Here is a 20,045-nt window from a genome sequence, read left to right on the forward strand (position 1 = left end):
TCGGGGCAAAGGCGCAGCTGACGGCAGGGAGCAAGTCTGACCCCTTTCTTCCCTCCCCTCTTGCCCAGATTTTTCACTAAATAATTGCACAAGCTCAGGGAAGTCCACCGTCGTGGCATCTCTGAGGCACTCCCGGTTCCGAGAGGACAACCGACAAAGGAAAGATTCTGATCCAGTAGTCTTCTTAGGACTGTAGACAGAGAGAACAAACCCGTTTCCGTTTCAAAACAAAGCCAGAGAATCATCGCATAGGGATCACATACACCATTTCCTCGAACGCCTCCGCAGTCTCACAGTGTTGAAATGGGACCGATCAGCCTACGATGGATTGCACGTCACCCAGGGAGAAAGGAAGGCATGGGAAAGGCATACATCTGATACTGCTTCACGACCATGACGATGGGGGGTGGGGGGTGGGTCGGGGGGCGGGGAGGAGGGAAAACCAAGTCTTATTGCTGTTTCCGTACAAAGTACCGACCCCATCGCCACGGGCCGGGTTTTTCACACGGCGGGATCGAGTTTCTTCTCGCACAAAATGAAATGTGTGCTTAAAAATGGAAGCGGCGGGGGTGGGTGGGGGGGGCGGGGGAGGGCAAGCGCTACACCTGCGAGATCAGCTGCATATTGAAACTTGGGGATCGCGACTGCTTGGTCAAAGGGGCTCCGGGACCGAGCAGCTCTTTCCCCTCCCCGGGCTGACCGAGCCGGTCTTCTTGCAGGCTGATGGTGGAAAACCGATTGGCGTGGCTGGCGGCCAGACTGGCTCCCCCCTCGGCGGCCCCGCCGGGGCCCGCTCGGCCGCCGTTCACGTAGTCGAAAGACTGACCGGAGGAAGCGCTGGCGGTCCGGATCAGAGTCAAGCTGCTGGCTTTTGGCACCGCCTGGCCGGCCGGGAGGCTCAGGTGCTTCTTGGCCGGCGTCAGCTCCGTGGGATCGCCGCTCGGGTCGGCGGGCGGATGGACGGGCTGCTTCCGGCCACCGGCCTCCCGGGGGCTCTCGCTGGGTTTGGCGGCAGCGGCCGTCTCCTTCTCCTTGGCGGGCCGCCCGCCCGCCGCTCTCCGTAAGCTGCTCCTCTGGGAGGACGACGACGACGACGACGACGGTTTGGTCCCGACGGGCTGGCCGCTGAGGGACGCCCCCGACGAGAACCCTTCGTCTGCGTCCATCGGGTTCGCCGGGTCCTCTCCGCCGTTCGCCCCCTCGGCCCCTAAAAGACCAATCGGACACGGTCAGCCACCCCGGCCCGGTTCACGGAAGCGACGGCCGTGACCGGGCGTCGCGACGCGGGCTTCGACCGTTGGGACGGGCCCCGTGCCATTCCTTTCAGCTTTCAAGTCTCCTGCTACACTGGCATCGCTTTAGTCCACCGAGACAATTCCAACATGCTATCATGCTGCGGTTTCTGGCTCTCTCCTTATCTGATGTCTGCAGAAATATCGGGCCGGGGGCCCGTTGAGCTTTCATCTCCACCGTATGTGGCGTCCTCCGTAAAGACCACGATAATTTAAACGCTCTGGAGGAAATGAAGCAACCTGTGGCCGTTCCTTCTAGTAAAGCTTTTTACCCACATTTACATATACATCTTCAATTTAAGACGGCTGTATTTACAGTACTAAGGAGATGGTCATTTGGACTTACATCCCGTCTTACGGACTTTAAAAAATTTTTTTTGGCATTGGGTTTTGGACTACAAGAGTCACCAACTGAAGTAGAAAATACTGGCGCTCCTTCATTACTCTGCCCTTGATGCAAAACACTCCAAGGCAGAGCACTCAAAATAACACAGGGTCACATAATCCTGTTTAGACGTTTTGTTTTGTTGTCTGTCTCCCCCTTCTACACTGTGAGCCCGTCGTTGGGTAGGGACCATCTCTATATGTTGCCGACTTGTACTTCCCAAGCGCTTAGTACAGTGCTCTGCACTCAGTAAGCGCTCAATACGACAATGAATGAATGAATAATCCGTCCTAAGCTTTCAGTTCAAGTGCGTTGTACACGGTAAGAGCTCAATAAATACGACCGAGTGACGTTAGGGAGCACGGAATTGCAATTATCCTTTCTCTGGTCTCTCAATCAGATCATCATCAATCGTATTTATTGAGCGCTTACTATGTGCAGAGCAATCAGATGGATACAAATGGAAGAAACTCCAATTTTTTTGTACCACTGGGAGATCTGAAACGAACTTTTAGACAGAGCTCATTTGGAGATGGAACCTTTTAAACAGAGTTAGCTACACAGGTTTTTCGTCCTAGAGGGAAACCCAATTCCCAGGTTCTCTCTAAGGAGCAGATGATTATCTCTAAAGGGGTTCCACTGTCAAAAATTATATTTACTCCCTCACGTCTCAACCCTGAAGAACTGAAGGAATGGACTATCCTACACCTGCACCCTCAGAACTTTCAAAGTTCAAATTTTGAAGAGGGAAGTTCATCGTTCTCCCTTAAAGCGGACTCTAATTCACCTAGGGAATACCCAGAGGGCTCGTACCCCTAAACCAGTTCTTTATTAGGGGGCCATTCACCATTTTAAATCGACTTCCACAAAGGGCAAAACATTTTAACCTGAGTTGGTACTTAAAGAGCCAAGTTAAGCCATTTGAAATTCGCTTTCTAAATTAACACTGCTATGGGAATCATACATTTTACTTGAATGGTCAAAAGCATCCGAATATAAATAGTGACTCTACTGACTCCAATCTTGGGAAAAATAAAAGCATTCTGCTTTGCTCCGAGTTCAGCAAACGTATTCCCACATACGTAAAACATAACTTCTCCCCCCTGAAATGTTTGCTTTTCACATGTGGGGAGGAGGGGGTGAAGGGGAAAAACGATAACTCGGCTACCGTTGGAACATAAACATCCATGTCATCGAATTTGGCAACATTACAACTCCTCTAACGTTATCATGCAAAGCAGGATGGAAAAGCATTTGAATTAGAAAGCAGCAGCTGACACCTCCTCTCTCAACCCCTCCTTCAAACGGAGAGAAGGCGATGGGCGTGGAAATGAGAACTTAAAAAGATTCGTAGGCGTACTGTTCCTCTTCTGATTTCTAGGCTCGTTTTGGGCAGGGAACGTGTCCCCCAGCTCTGTACCAAGCGCTTAGTACAGTGCTCTGCACCCAGGCGGCGCTCGGTAAATGCCATTTATGACGATGACGATGATGATTTGTCTGTACAGCCACCGGACACTCGCCAGCCAAAGCGCACTCGGGAAAAACGGCGATGGGAGCTAAATAGGTAAAACTCCTTAACGGGCTAATATCAAAACACGAGGGGAGCAGAAGGCGTCACTGGATGGATCTATTCAATTAGGAGAAGAGACTGAGAGGCTCAGTGCTAGCTTTTGGATCCTGCTACATGCAGATGCTGAAGCAGCTCAGCAGCACGAGGGCTAAAGAGTTAGAGAAAAAGGAAAGAGACACCATGCAGGAAAGATCTTTTATAGAGTCTCACCACCCTCGGTTATTAATGATAAAAAAAACCCACTGTGATTCTATTCGAGCCCAAACCTCTTGATCGATTTAATTCTGTTTCAAAACTCTGCCCTTGGAGAACTTGGCTTGGATCCCCAAAAAGGATGGGGGTGGCGGGATGGGGAGAGGATTTCCTCCTTACCCAATGAACGCAATTCAAAGGAGGATTTAGAACAATTCAGTGACACACGGTTAAGGTTATCAAAGCTCAGTACCTAAAGACTGATTGGCGATTGTAATAAGGTAATGACTGTGGTATTTGTTAAGTGCTTACTAAGTGCCAAGCACTGTTCAAAGTGCTGGCGTAGACACAAGGTGGTTGTCCCACGTGGAGCTCACAGCCTTAACCCCATTTTAGAGATGAGGACCGGAGAAGGGACGTGACTTGCTCAAGGTCACGCAGCGGAAACACGGCAGAGCCGGGATAAGAACCCACATCGACGGACCCCCAGGCCCGTGGTCCTTCCATTAGGCTACGCTGCTTCCCTTGCACGGAAGGGGTTTGGTGATATTATCTCTTAGAATCATCAAGGATTTCTCTAGGTAGTGGGACTGTCTCATCGTTTCCCGTTGGCCGCGAGTGCCAACTAAATTACGCTCAGACAACTGTATTTTTGGCTCCTTTCTCCTTTGCTTTTCCTGGCAATAAACGTATGCCTTAAACGGCTTACGAAACTGGAAGACGCGCTCTAAGGAACAGCGCCCACAACTAGATTTTGAAATCATCCTGGAACTGCCTTTTCTCAATCATGCATTCTTTATATTATTTTCTTCCAAAACCCCCCTAGCCGGGGGTCATCTCATTTCAGGACAGTGTAACATAAAGGAGGATTTTTGTTTCTCCACGTACAAGGGACTCTGACTTTCCACAGTCCTCCAACTTATTCCGTCAAACGTCAGACTGTACCTTAGTTTCTTTTTCTGGGTGTTTTTCTTTTTCCCCACTTACGAGGACCAGAAAGCAAAGCCTCCGTTAATATACCCAGACACGTTGGACGGTTCTCAGCTTTACACAAACACATACCAGATACGATAAAATCGGCAAGTCTGGTGCTGACGGGAAACTCAAATTGGTCGCTCCCACCCTCCTCTGAACCCGGGTTAAGAGGCGGTATCGATCGGACGGAGGTCGCGTCCGACCTCTGTCATTTTTCTTATCTTCACTTGTTTAGGCAGGGTAAAGGGAGGCCTTAAGGAGGATCGCATCAAAAGACGCAGAGACAGCGGACGGGCAACGCTGCACATTTCACAAACATCTATGAAGAACCTCTACAAAGCGGCACTGATTTCTACACAACCTTCGGGAACATGCGCATGCAACGTGGTGTTAAATGAAGTGAGGCCCGGACGGAGGGTTAGAAGTTGAGCTCAGACTCTTCCTGATCATGCTCAGATTTCGGGTGCCCCAAGGAACAGGACTCCTCTCGGAAATGTACCTCGAGGCTTCATTCAGATTTGGCCCAGACCAACTTTCGCTATGGACGAGACTCTCGAAAATCCGTCCTTTATGCTTTTTTTTTTTTTAACTCTGTTCTGTTTCTGGAGTGACATTAACTTGCGGAACACTTAACCGCTGGAAGAAAGGAAATGGAAAACCGAAGAGGCTGCAATAAAGGGTATTTGAAACACCCAGGAAACACTTTCCCTCTCAAGAGTAGTTATAGTCTTCTTAAGGGGAACAAACACCTACATTCCAGAACAGGCTCTCGGGATTCTCTAGTCCTCTCTAAGAGCATATTTTCAAACAGAAAATACGTCTCAGAGAAGGGCACTGCCATTTGTAACAGCAGTACAGTGCCCCAAGAGCTTTTAGTACGGTGCTCGGCACCCAGTAGGCGCTCAATAAACGCCACTGATTGATTCTGATAAGAGGGGCCTTGAATCCAATTCACGGGATCCCGAGGGGAATGCGTTTTCCTGACAGGATGGGGGGCGTCTGTTGGGATGTGGTGGGCGTGAAGAAACTCAATCCGCTGATCCGCTCAAGACGGGGGCAGACTACCAAGCCCAGAAAATCCGGAGAGACCGGCAGCGCCGGGCTCGGGGTCAAACTCAGGGGCCACTAAGGCACCTCCAATTTCCATCCCCTGCTGTGTGACCTTGGGCAAGTCACTTTTAACTTCTCTGGGCCTCCGTTCCCTCATCTGTAAAATGGGGATTAATCAATCAATCGTATTTACTGAGTGCTTACTGTGTGCACTGTACTAAACGTTTGGGAGAGGACAAGGCAACAATAAACGGTGACATTCCCTGCCTCGAGTGAGCTTACAATCTAGAGGGGGAGACAGACATTAATATAAATAACATGTAATGATTAAGACTGGGAGCCCCACGTGGGACAACCTGGTCACCTTGTATCCCCCCCAGCGCTTGGCACATAGAACAGTGCTTTGCACATAGTAAGCGCTTAACAAATGCCATTATTATTATTATAGAAAGCACGGCACAAACCGTGAGCTCCTGGTGGCAGGGAATGCGCCTGTTCTATCGTCCTCTCCCAAGCGCTCAGTACAGTGCTTTCCACACAGTAAGCGCTCAATAAATACGATCAAATGACTGACTGAACGCCCAAGGACCATAACGATTATTATTGTTCAGCGAGTAGGAATGCCGGGGAAACTCGGGGGCCCCCCGGAACGGCCGGTAATGGTGACGAGGTCTCCTGTTTTTTGGGCGCATTTCGGCCTCCTCCCGTCGCGCATGCCCAGCGGGAAAGAAGGTTGCAAGCGCCCACGCGACTCGAGTTGGGGGGAGAAATCCGGGCTCCGGTCCGGTCACCGGCCATGCGAAGCTGGTCTCCGGCCGCACGGGGATGCGGGCTCCGGGCCGGAGCGTGCGAGGACGGCTAGTACGCCCCGGGAGAGGGGCAACCCCCGCTAGAATGGAAAGCTGGGCGGGCTCCTTCTCCGGCCACTGCCTCACTGCCTTCTGCCTCCTCATCTCTGTCCTACCCTCTGCGTCGGCCGCTGCCGAGGTGGGCTCCGGCGAGCCGGGCTCGGGGGTCCTGCGCGCCTCCCCCTCTCGCGCACGTTTGGTCCCCACGTCTGTGGAGCGCCGCTGGAGCGGGGAGCCGGGGGCGCTCCCGTCGGCCTCGTTTGAGAAGTCGAAGCCATCTGGGATTCAACATAGAACATTTTAGTGCTCTGGAGCTGTTCTACTTCTTCCTGAGCGGCTCCAGCCCGGCGGAGGAGAGAGAAGGTTCGGAGAGAGACGGCGTATGGACGGAAGCCCTCTGAGCAGACACGCGCGCGCGCGAGAGCCGATGAACTAGCGGCCGAGTCGGCAGAATGAACGGGGCAAAACGAGACCGTGGACGCTTAAAAATGACAACGATAAGCTCGAGGCGGCTCGGCTCTCCCAAGCGCCGGATGTCCGTGGGATGCACACGCACCTGACGCAACAGAGAGAAACAGTAAAAGCAGGAGATAACAATGTTTGAAGGACAAGGGGAGGTCCGAGTCTTCTTTGGGGGGAGGCTTTTCTTATCACTTGGTCGGCTCGCCCCCCTCCCTACCTTACCTCGCCGGGTTTCCTTCTGCGACCCAGCCCGTCCATCTCACTTGTGTAACACCACCTTCCTCCCTGTATGTCCAGCTCGCCGACATCACCCCCACTTCCCTGCCTCCATCCTCCCTCCGTCTTTACCATCGCTCGCCCCACCTTCAAAGCCTCATCCAAATAACACCTCTTCCAAGAGGCCTTCCCTAAACCCTCATTTTCCCGCCCTCCCCCGGGCTGTGAAGCCCTCAATCGCTAAGCAGCGGGGCTCAGTGGAAAGAGCCCGGGTTTTGGAGTCAGAGGTCAGGGGTTCAAATCCCGACTCCGCCACTTGTCAGCTGTGTGACTCTGGGCAAGTCACTTCACTTCTTTGGGCCTCAGTTCCCTCACCTGGAAAATGGGGATTAAGACTGTGAGCCCCCCGTGGGACAACCCGATCATCTTGTAACCTCCCCGGCAGCCCATTTCCTCATATTCGCCATTTCCCCTATCTGTAATTTATTGTCACGTCTGCCTCTCTGTCTAGAATGAAGTTCCTTGCGGACAGGGACCCTGTCTGTCGACTCTACTAAATTGTCCTCTCCCAAGTGTTTAACACAGTGCTCTGCACACGGAGAGCGCTCAATAACTACCAATGATTGACACTGTTTGCTCAGCCAGGGATTTAGCCTTACAATGACACTGCTGACAGATGTGCAAACAGAAAACGCTCCTCTGTGACCAAGATGTGGCCTCCCCGCCTCCATCCTTTGTGGCTTGAAAGTTCAAGTCAGTTATGAGAGAAAACAATATTTTTATGCTCACTTAATAGCAGCATCTATCCCTCTGGAATCCTTGATGAAAGAAATTTTGATCCACAAGGAAAAGCTCCGCTAAAAGGAACTTGGTGCAATTTTTTTTTTCCGTTTTTATCTATCCCTAACAGCGGAGCAGCTGGAAACGGCCCGGCCCATTTTTAGAGCAGTCGTCGAGTACACAGTCACGGGTGAAGATAAGAGGACACAGAGACGGTAAGCTCGTGGAGCTGGTGAAATGGAGAGGGCCGCTTCCCGCGTTCGGGAACCCCGCTCACCTTCCCTCCTCCAGCGGTGACGGCGGATCGAAGCTGTGGTAATCGCCGTCCGAGAGATCCGCGGCACCGTGGGAGTCACCTCGACTTTAAGCACTTTCTGGCCCTCTTGGGACGAATCGGGAGCGTCGAACGGCAAGGAATTCTTCATGGCGTTCGCGACCTACGGAAGACGGGTAAAATTCTAGGCATATTCATCAGCTCGAATAGGCCAGACTTCCCAGCTGCAAAGAGTGACGAGTCGAGGAGGGGAAAGAGGAAAAAAAAAAAAAAAAAGACCGACGGAAATAAAGCCCAGGATCCGGGTTTCCTGACTACATTCAAGGGAGCTGATGAGAGAAAGCAGCTTCTCGTGCCCGAAATTCATTTACTCTTCAATTTGTTTTGCTCCAAGTTCACGGCACAAAAGCATAAACTGGCAGTCCCTGGAAACTAACCTGGTAATAAAAACTCAGAGGGAATAAATGGTAGAGGGCAACCAATAGGTGTGGGCAAACTGTCTGGCCCAAAGTCATTTCGGGGGACCCTGATCACTAAATGCCATCCTTAACTACCCTGGATTACCTCAAAATGGCAGATTAAATAGGTGCGGAGATCTGACTTTCTCCATTGAAGGTGTTCATATTTACTTCTTCTGAATGGCTTCTTCAACAGACCTTCTATAGAGAGAAGTTGCAAGTGGGGTGAGGATAAGTTAAGCCTTGTATCAGGACTATAAAAGTACGGCCATTAACCCTGCCCCTTCATTCACATGACGGTCAGAGCAAGTCACTTGTTGGCGTGTGGATCCGCTTTCCGACGATAAAACAGAAGTCATTCTGCCGGTATTTAAACAACGATAATGCAGCTTATTTAACAGTTAGGTACTAAGTGCTGCGGTAGATTTCAGATAATCGCTTAGTACAGTGCTCTGCAAACAGTAAGCGCTCAATAAATACGACTGAATGAATGAATAATCAGATCACACATGGGCTCCGTCCCACACGAGGCTCACAGTTTAAGATGGGGAGAGAGCAAGCAATTCACCCCCAATTTACAGATGAGGGAACTGAAGCGCAGAGGTTCAAGTGACTTGCCCAAGGTCACACAGCCGGTCGGTGACCTCGACCTCAGGTCTCCCGACGGCCGAGCCGACGGCCTTCCCGCTAGGCCTCGCTGCCTTCAGCCTCCCCCATCGATGAGGGTAATACGCTTGCCAAATGTCCTAAATAAAGCGGCGGATTACCTCAGAAGGAGGATTTGGGAAAAAAAGATCAAACCACGGTGGCCCTAAAACTATTTTCATCAATAAAGACTGCAACTAAAATTTTCCTGCCGGGTTTTGAGTTTGCCCAATAATTCCGCTTGGGAATGGCCAGAAGCACATCACAGGACTAACATTAGTAAAAAACAGATCACGCAATAGTAAAGTGACAGAACTGAACAGAGCAGTCGTGTTGAACGTGGCGGATTTCCCTTTCCAAATGGGCAATCCGTTCATCGGTCCTTCTCTTTGAAGCCTCAAAAAACAACCCGCTCTGAAATCCGTCCCGGAAATTCGCATAAAAGAGATGGATCGTGGCGGGGGCTTCCCACCTCGCCTGCTCCCATTTCTTATTCGGGGCCTCGGAGTAAGTCCCCGGGATCCAGAGTTCAGCACGTCTACCTGACTGACCGACGGATGGTGAGAATTCTCTGGGGGTCTTTAGCAAAGTCCCCAGATCCAGGCTGCTGGCCGAGTAGGGGGCGGGCGGATACCCCAAGACAACAGCTGACCAGCAATCTCCCAAGCCGATCAGAAAGTTCCCAGGATGACTCAGTTTACACAGCTAACCCCACTGTCCCCCACACCCCGCCAAAAACCTCCTACAGAGCTTTAAAAGGCATTCAGCAGATGCACGGAAATTACGACTAATACATCTTACTTGAAAAACACTAGACCGGGAGTTTGTTGTGGGCAGGGATTGTCCCTATTGCTGTATTGTACTTTCCCAAGTGTTTAGTACAGTGCTCTGCATAGAGTAAGTGCTCAATAAATAAGACAGTGATTGAATGAATGTCTTGGCTGCATTTACGATGGTCAAAACTGCTCTCTTTTAAGCAAAGTTCCTGGTTCAAATTTTCCTAGGAGACCAACAATGCCTACATCCCTGCTCCTGACACCTGAATCATAGGCCAAAAATGGAATTCCTCCTATTTTCTCCTCCTCCTCCTCCACCGTGGCCATCCATATGACCGTGCCTATCCCTGATGCTCAGAACCTTGATGTCGCCTCAGATTCCTTGCTGTATTTTTGCTCCCACGTTCGGTCTGTCTCCAAATCTTGCTGGCTTTCTGCTCCGATACTTCCCAGCTCCACCCCTTCCCTTCCTCCCTTAGAGCCACGAACTTGGTTCAAATCACTGACCTTTTTGCCCAGCTCAATCTTTTATGCCTGGAATTGTGCCCCTGCCTCACTAATCTAGAGCAAAGCCAGGCAGTTCACTAGTCATTGAAAAAATGAAAACGAAGCTATTTACTTCACCTAATTTGAAGTCCCTAAAAGGCGGCCCAGGCTGAGATATAGTGTTTTCAACAGCAATGTCCATGCATCAGCACCCCAATTTCACTGCCAATTTCCACTTCCATGTGGGAAGATGTGGCTATAAAAAGTAAAAGGCTAGGTCACTCCAGGAATGGTCAAGCTTTCTTTATTTTGTTCCAAAACCATTTAAGGAACACACCGCGGTGGATATTTTGACCAATAATATCCTTCTGATCTTTATTTTGGAGTCAGAATTTGAGACCCGTAAAGACAAGGCCTCTCTTTGAGCTCGATAAGGGCATGGAATGTGTCTACCCACTATTGTACTTAATCTTACCTCCTTCCCTCCTTCCTTCCCCACAGCACCTGTATGTATGTATGCATGTTTGTACGTATTTATTACTCTATTTATTTATTTATTTTACCTGTACATATCTATTTTATTTATTTTATTTTGTTAGTATGTTTGGTTTTGTTCTCTGTCTCCCCCTTTTAGACTGTGAGCCCACTGTTGGGTAGGGACTGTCTCTAGATGTTGCCAACTTGGACTTCCCAAGAGCTCAGTACAGTGCTCTGCACACAGTCAGCGCTCAATAAATACGATTGATTGATTGTACTGTACTCTCCCAAACGTTTAGTACAGTGCTCAGCACATTGTAAGTGCTCAATAAATCCCATGGATTGATTGACTGAGCAGGATGATGACAGATAATAATAATAATGATGGCATTTGTTAAGCGCTTACTATGTGCAAAGCGCTGTTCTAAGCGCTGGGGAGGATACAAGGTGATCAGGTTGTCCCACGGGGGGCTCACGGCCTTCATCCCCATTTTACAGATGAGGTAACTGAGGCCCAGAGAAGTTAAGCGACTTGCCCAAGGTCACACAGCTGACAATTGGCGGAGCCTGGATTTGAACCCATGACCTCTGACTCCCAAGCCCGGGCTCTTTCCATTGAGCCACGCTGCTTCTCTAAAATGCAATGGAGCCTCACGCGGGACAGGGACTGTGTCCAATCTTACTGGCTTCATCTCCTCCAGTGCTTAGAATAGTGGCATGTAATAAAAACACTTAGATAAAGTAATAATAATAATAATAATGATGGCATTTGTTAAGCACTTACTATGTGCAGAGCACTGTTCTAAGCGCTGGGGGGGATACAAGGTGATCAAGTTGTCCCACATGGGGCTCACAGTCTTAATCCCCATTTTACAGATGAGGTAACTGAGGCTCAGAGAAGTTAAGCGGCTTGCCCAAGGTCACACAGCAGACATGTGGTAGAGCCAGGATTCGAACGCATGACCTCTGACTCCAAAGCCCGGGCTCTTCTGCACTGAGCCACGCTGCTCCTCTAAGTAACAATAATAATAGTAATAATCTGTTCGTGATTTCCTAGTATACTTGCTTTCCCCACTTCCCCCATCTGAGTGGCCAGAAAAGAGTTTAGTCAATCTGAGCGCTTCACTGGGAAGTGGTAGTTGAAAGAGCCTGGGCTTCACACCTGTTGCAAAGACTTTTCATTTATTCATTCATTCAATCACATTAATTAATTAATGATGGTATTTAAGCGCTATGTGTCAAGCACTGCTCTAAGCGCTGGATTGAGTGCTTACTGTCACAGCACCTGCATATATGTATATACATTTGTACATATTTATTACTTTATTTATTTATTTTACTTGTACATATCTAGTCTATTTTATTTTGTTGTATGTTTGGTTTTGTTCTCTGTCTCCCCCTTCTAGACTGTGAGCCCACTGTTGGGTAGGGACCGTCTCTATATGTTGCCAACTTGGACTTCCCAAGCGCTTAGTACAGTGCTCTGCACACAGTAAGCGCTCAATAAATACGATTGATTGATTGATTGATTCGGAGTCAGAGGATGTGGGTTCTAATCCCAGCTCCTCCGCTTGACTGCTGGGTGACCCTGGGCAAGCCACTTCACTTCTCTGGGCCTCAGTTACCTCATCTGTCAAATGGGGATGAAGACTATGAGCCCCACCTGGGACAACCTGATTACCTTGTCTCTACCCCATTGCTCAGAACAGTGATAGGCACAGAGTAAGCGCTCAACAAATACCATTATGTATATATTTTTATGTATGTATGTATGCATGCATGCAAGTATGTATGTTCAGTCATTCATTCAATCATATTTATTGAGCGCTTACTGTGTGCAGAGCACACAGTATGTATTTCGAAATACCCAGGACACAAATGCTTATAATAATAATGGCATTTAGTAAGCACTTACTATGTGCAAAGCACTGTTCTAAGCGCTGGGGAGGTTATAAGGTGATCAGGTTGTCCCTCGGGGGGCTCACAGTCTTCATCCCCATTTTACAGATGAGGGAACTGAAGCACAGAGCAGTGAAGTGACTTGCCCAAAGTCTCCCAGCTGACAATTGGCCGAGCTGGGATTTGAACCCATGACCTCTGACTCCAAAGCCCGGGCTCCTTCATCATCATCATCATCAATTTTATTTATTGAGTGCTTACTGTGTGCAGAGCACTGTACTAAGCGCTTGGGAAGTACAAATTGGCAACATATAGAGACAGTCCCTACCCAACAGTGGGCTCACAGTCTAAAAGGGGGAGACAGAGAACAAAACCAAACATATTAACAAAATAAAATAAATAGGATAGATATGTATAAGTAAAATAAATAGAGTAATAAATCTGTACAAACATATATACATATATACAGGTGCTGTGGGGAAGGGAAGGAGGTAAGATGAGGGAGACGAGGGGGAGAGGAAGGAAGGGGCTCAGTCTGGGAAGGCCTCCTGGAGGAGGTGAGCTCTCAGTAGGGCCTTGAAGGGAGGAAGAGAGCTAGCTTGGCGGAGGGGCAGAGGGATTGGGGGCATTCCAGGCCCGGGGGATGACGTGGGCCGGGGGTCGATGGCGGGACAGGCGAGAACGAGAATGGCTCTTTCCATTGAGCCACGCTGCTTCACCACGTTATCTACGTTCTCAGGAAAACAAAATCCAATATATGGATTCTTCCTCGTAGAAGATGGCATTTATGAAGGTATTATGAGCCAGCTGACAGGGCTGCAGAGCAATCACTTGAATTGCTTAATGAAATCAGCCGAACTTCACAGGAGAAGCCGCTTCCTCAGACTGCCCTGGTTTCCAATGATATTTTGGGGAGCAGATTTCTACCCAAGGAACTAAGTGTGGAGAATTCAACTGGCCGAATGGGTAGCGTGAGACGGGCTAAAAGTGAGAGGCAGGAGTGAGGCCTACTGGAAAGAGCACAGGACCGGGAGTCGGAAGACCTCAGCTCCCGTCTCGCTTTGCCACTCGTCTGCTGCGTGACCTTCACTTCTCTGGGCTCAATCTCCTCATCTGCAAAATGGGGATTCAATACCTGTTCTCCCTCCTACTTAGAATGTGAGCCCTGATGATCTTGCATCTACCCCACTGCTTAATACAGTACTCGGGACACAGTAAGACCTTAACAAATATCACAATTGTTATAAAGTTAGTATGAGTGACGCAGAAACACCCCCCCGCCCCCCCATCCTAATTCTAAAGCAATAACTGGAAAAAAAAAATCAAGCCTTCATTTTTCCTAAAGTATCCTTGTGGCTAAAAGAAAAATGATGGGAAAGTTGCAAAGGACTGGGAATCGAGAGACCGGAGAAAGGCCTGTTCAGAAAAAAAAAGTCTGAAGTGAAAGTTTGGGGGAGCTGGTAGCAAAAAGGGACGAGAGGAATTTTACAAACATAAATTCACAAAATCTCTTGGAATGAAGAGAAAAAAATTGAAGAGATTTTCGTGGTTGAAACGGACATCAACTTTCTTTTGTGTTAACATTCAGTTTAAATCAGGACAGAAAGTCATTATACCATGGATTTCAACTTCGAAGCTGTCACGATCCATTCCATTTAGTATTGAAGGCTCTAGTGAACTGGCCCATTTTTCAAGTTCAATATTTAAGTTTCTAGTATAACAGTGCAATGAATCCCCTTGTTAAGGAAATCACATTTTCAAGAGTATATGGAACAAAAAGTGTGCTCAAGAGGATTCACTTTGAGCATTCAATGAGAGGTTTTGGCTGGTATTAAAGTGAAAACAGGCAATTTCCAAAACTACTCGAATTGAGTTCAGAGGGTGATTTTTTTCTCCCCCATTATTGTCAAGAAAAAATGTCCATAACTGTTAAACTTCCACACTAAATTGCAAAAGATCAATTAAATCCAAGGCAGGAAAGGAATCTGTAGCAAACCGTGAGGCTAGTCAAAAAACAAGAACAATAAGGTTTGCACGCCACGTTGGATTTTTAGGGTCCCAATTCCTACGATGTAACTGATATCAAAAATTTTTGTCAGATCAAAGTTAACAGCAACACAGCTCTCCAGAACTCCTTCCCTAAATTGCTTTTCTTGGATATCCTCAAATATCACTAACCCCACTCTCTATTCTCTAACCCCACTGGACCATTTTTTTTTTTTTAAGGAGAATGTATTGCCAGGTTGGAATCATATAATCAATCAATCAATCAATTGTATTTATTGAGCACTTACTGTGTGCACAGCACTGTACTAAGCGCTTGGGAAGTACAAGCTGGTAACATATAGAGACAGTCCCTACCCAACAGTGGGCTCACAGTCTAGAAGGGGGAGACAGAGAACAAAACCAAACGTACTAACAAAATAAAATAAATAGAATAGATGGGTACAAGTAAAATAAATAAATATATAGAGTAAAAAATATGTACAAACATATATACATATATACAGGTGCTGTGGGGAAGGGAAGGAGGTAAAATGAGGGGGACAGAGAGGGGGACAAGGGGGAGAGGAAGGAAGGGGAATAATAATGATGGTACTTGTTAAGCGCTTACTCTGTGCAAAGCACTGTTCTAAGCGCTGGAGGGGATACAAGGTGATCAGGTTGTCCCACGTGGGGCTCACAGTCTTAATCCCCATTTTACAGATGAGGGAACTGAGGCACAGAGAAGTGAAGTGACTTGCCCAAAGTCACCCACCCTCACAACCCTTCTGTCCTTCTCCAGCCCAGCCTGCACCCTCCACTCCTCTGCCACCACTCACCTCCTCCCCGTTAGGCCTCGTTCTCGCCCGTCCCGCCGTCGACCCCCGACCCACGTCCTTCCCCGGGCCTGGAATGCCCCCAATCCCTCTGCCCATCCGCCAAGCTCGCTCTCTTCCTCCCTTCAAGGCCCTGCTGAGAGCTCACCTCCTCCAGGAGGCCTTCCCACCCTCAGCCCCCTTTTCCCTCTCCTCCAACCCCTCCCCACAGCACTTGTATATATTAGTGCAGATTTATTACTCTATTTTACTTGTACATATTTACTATTCTATTAATTTTGTTGATGATGTGCACATATCTATAATTCTATTTGTTCTGATGATTTTGACACCTGTCTATGTGTTTTGTTTTCTCGTCCGTCTCCCCCTTCTAGACTGTGAGCCCGCTGTTGGGTAGGGACCGTCTCTCTATGTTGACGACTTGTACTTCCCAAGCGCTTAGTACAGTGCTCTGCACGCAGTAAGCGCTCAATACGACTGAATGAATGAATATTGTTGTAACGATCAACAGACAGATTCCCTGCCCACAACGAGCTTAGAGTGGGGGGCAGGCAGCACTGATATAAATAAATAAATGCAGATATTTACGTGAGCGTTGGGAGGTTGGGAGGGGGGAAAAAACCAAGGCTGCAAGTCAGGGCGATGCAGAAGGGAGTGTGGGAGAAGATTAAAAAGGGGCATTGAGTCAGGGAAGGCCTCCTGGAGGAGGTGTGCCCTCAATAAGGCCTTGAAGGCGGGGAGAGACATTGAACATTACAATTCAAACCAGAACTAGAGGTCTACAGAGCTGCAGTTCTGCCCAGTCTTCTCTGCTGTTGTGAGACCTGCATTTTACCTGTACATATTTTATTTTACTTGTACATATTTATTCTATGTATTTTACTTGGTTTCTATGTTTGGTTTTGTTGTCTGTCTCCCCCTTCTAGACTGTGAGCCCGCTGTTGGGTAGGGACCGTCTCTAGATGTTGCCGACTTGTGCTTCCCAAGCGCTTAGAACAGTGCTCTGCACGCAGTAAGCGCTCAATAAATATGACTGAATGAATGAATCTCCTCCGGCCACCCACCTCGGCCGGCTCCCTGAACAACCGGACCGCTGGCCCCCGGGGTCAACAACCTGGCAGGATCACAAATGGCCAAGTCTTGCAAGAAAGTCAGCTTTCTAGGTTGTGGGCCTCCTCATCTTCAACACAGCGTAGGTGGAGGGGACACGTGAGGGGAATAATTATAATAATGGTGTTTGCTAAGCGCTTAACCATGGGCCAGGCACTGTGCTGAGCGCTGTGGTTGATACAAGCAAATCGGGTTGGACACAGTCCCTGTCCCATGTGGGGCTCGCAGTTTCAATCCCCATTTTACAGACGAGGAAACGGAGGCCCAGAGAAGTGAAGTGACTTGCCCAAGGTCACACGGCAGACAAGTGGCTAAGGCAGGATTAGAACCCATGACCTTCTGACTCCCAGCCCCGGGCTGTAGCAACTACGTCGTGCAGCAATGTTGGGTAGGGACTGTCTCTATACGTTGCCAATTTGTACTTCCCAAGCGCTTAGTACAGTGCTCTGCACATAGTAAGCGCTCAATAAATACGATTGATGATGATGATGATGCTATGCGGTGAGCTGCATTTGGGTCATTCATTCATTCAATCAATCAATCAATTGTATTTATTGAGCGCTTACTGTGTGCAAGGCACTGTACTAAGTGCTTGGGAGAGGACAATAAACAGTGACATTCCCTGCCCCGAGTGAGCTTACAATCTAGAGGGGGAGACAGACATTAATATAAATAACATGTAATTAATGTAGTTCATTCATTCAATCGTATTTATTAAGCGCTTACTGTGTGCAAGGCACTGTACTAAGTGCTTGGGAGAGGACAATAAACAGTGACATTCCCTGCCCCGAGTGAGCTTACAATCTAGAGGGGGAGACAGACATTAATATAAATAACATGTAATTAATGTAGTTCATTCATTCAATCGTATTTATTAAGCGCTTACTGTGTGCTGAGCACTGTACTAAGCGCTTACATGAATTAATGTAATGTAATTACAGGACAGTGAAAACAAGGGGGAACAGAAGAAACGCTTTCGAGGATGAGGTAAGAGAAGCAGCGTGGCTCAGTGGAAAGAGCCCAGCCTTGAGAGCTAGAGGTCATGGGTTCAAATCCCGGCTTTGCCGCTTGTCAGCTGTGTGACTTTGGGCGAGCCACTTAACTTCTCTAGGCCTCAGTGACTTCATCTGTAAAATGGAGGATTAAGACCGTGGGCCCCACGTGGGACAACCTGATCACCTTGTATCCCCCGTCGAGTCCTTAGAACCGTGCTGTGCACATAGTAAGAGCTTAACCTGTATATATGTATATATCATTGTACATATTTATTACTCTATTCATTTATTTATTTATTTTACTTGTACCTATCTATTCTATTTATTTTATTTTGTTAGTATGTTTGGTTTTGTTCTCTGTCTCCCCCTTCTAGACTGTGAGCCCACTGATGGGTAGGGACCGTCTCTATATGTTGCCAGCTTGTACTTCCCAAGCTCTTAGTCCAGTGCTCTGCACACAGTAAGCGCTCAATAAATACGATTGATTGATTGATTAACAAATGCCATTATTATTATTATTAAAGCAAAGCCTCAAATGATTCCGCCTCTCAGCCGAAAAGCCAACCAAGGCAGGTTGTGTGCTCACTGTGGGCAGGGAATGTGATGGTTTATTGTTGCACTGTCCTCTCCCGAGCGCTTAGTATTGTGCTCTGCACACAGTTAGCGCTCAATAAATATGACTGACCGACTGACAGGCCAGCCTGGAGCTTTGCAACTGAGAAAGGAGCTCTCAGTGAGTCCACGGACCGAGGCAGAAGCCAAAGCAGCGTCAAGGGCTCCGACGACAAGCACGGCAACAAAACAAAGCCCAGTCCTTTTGGGGTCGGCACTGCGGGCCCGGCCTTGATCCCCCAGCAGCTCTTTATTCATTCATTTTGTCGTATTTATTGAGCACTTACTGTGTGTATTGCACTGGACTAAGCGCTTGGGAGACTACGATACGGCAATAAACAGTCACGTTCCCCGCCCTCGACGGGATTACAGTCTAGAGGAGGGGAGACAGGCATCGATACAAATAAATGACACATCTGGACGTAAGTGCTGCGGGGCTGGAGTGGGGTGGGAGACTACGATACGGCAATAAACAGTCACGTTCCCCGCCCTCGACGGGATTACAGTCTAGAGGAGGGGAGACAGGCATCGATACCAATAAATGACGGATCTGGACGTAAGTGTTGAGGGGCTGGAGTGGGGCGGGAGACTACGATACGGCAATAAACAGTCACGTACCCCACCCTCGACGGGATTACAGTCTAGAGGAGGGTAGACAGACACCGATACAAATAAATGACAGATCTGGACGTAAGTGTTGTGGGGCTGGAGTGGGGTGGGAGACTACGATACGGCAATAAACAGTCACGTTCCCCGCCCTTGACGGGATTACAGTCTAGAGGAGGTGAGACAGACATCGATACAAACGATACATCTGGACGTAAGTGCTGCGGGGCTGGAGTCAGGTGGGAGACTACGATACGGTAATAAACAGTCACGTTCCCCACCCACGACGGGATTACAGTATAGAGGAGGGGAGACAGACATCGATACAAATAAATGACAGATCTGGACGTAAGTGTTGCGGGGCTGGAGTGGGGTGGGAGACTACGATACATTAATAAACAGTCACGTTCCCCTCCCTCGACGGGATTACAGTCTAGAGGAGGGGAGACAGGCATCGATACAAATAAATGACAGATCTGGACGTAAATGCTGCGGGGCTGGAGTGGGGTGGGAGACTACAATACAACAATAAAGTCACGTTCCCCGCCCTCGACGGGATTACAGTCTAGAGGAGGGGAGACAGACATTGATACAAATAAATGACAGATCTGGATGTAAGTGTTGTGGGGCTGGAGTCGGGTGGGAGACTACGATACGGCAATAGTCACGTTCCCCGCCCTCGATGGGATTACAGTCTAGAGGAGGGGAGACACACATCGATACAAATAAATGACAGATCTGGATGTAAGTGTTGCGGGGCTGGAGTCGGGTGGGAGACTACGATACGGCAATAAACAGTCACGTTCCCCGCCCTCGACGGGATTACAGTCTAGAGGAGGGGAGACAGGCATCGATACAAATAAATGACACATCTGGACGCAAATGCTGCGGGGCTGGAGTGGGTGGAGGGTAAAGGGAGCGAATCGGGGCGACGCAGAAGGGGGTGGGAGATGAGGAAAAGTGAGGCTTAGACTGGGAAGGCCTCTCACAGTGGAATCTTCCTCGACCATGAGGGAAAACTGTACCTACTGAGAAAGCTGTACTACTGAATGAGATCGGAAGTGAAATGATTTAAAGAAACGTTTGGGGAAAACCCATTCGGAAGTCGATTTCTCGAA

At 48.6% G+C, this 20,045-nt stretch overlaps 1 protein-coding gene across 4 annotated transcripts in view; it reads right to left on the reverse strand.

Annotated features, from left to right (window-relative positions):
- Positions 1-591: 591 nt before the first annotated feature.
- FAM126B (family with sequence similarity 126 member B) overlaps positions 592-20,045 on the reverse strand; it is a 112,337-nt gene continuing 92,883 nt past the window's right edge. For 3 of the 4 annotated variants that reach the window (XM_038748837.1, XM_038748835.1, XM_038748836.1), the window contains 3 exons: positions 8,048-8,207; positions 6,429-6,590; positions 592-1,207 (listed from right to left, as the gene is read on the reverse strand). In XM_038748837.1, the coding sequence (XP_038604765.1) occupies positions 600-1,207; positions 6,429-6,590; positions 8,048-8,207 (930 nt within the window). In that variant the 3' untranslated portion in view covers positions 592-599. The remainder of the gene's footprint in view (positions 1,208-6,428; positions 6,591-8,047; positions 8,208-20,045) is intronic. The other variant, XM_038748838.1, reaches the window with a different exon arrangement.

The sequence above is a fragment of the Tachyglossus aculeatus genome, chromosome 7 (genome assembly GCF_015852505.1).
Source record: "Tachyglossus aculeatus isolate mTacAcu1 chromosome 7, mTacAcu1.pri, whole genome shotgun sequence".
NCBI classification, from domain to species: Eukaryota; Metazoa; Chordata; class Mammalia; order Monotremata; family Tachyglossidae; genus Tachyglossus; species Tachyglossus aculeatus.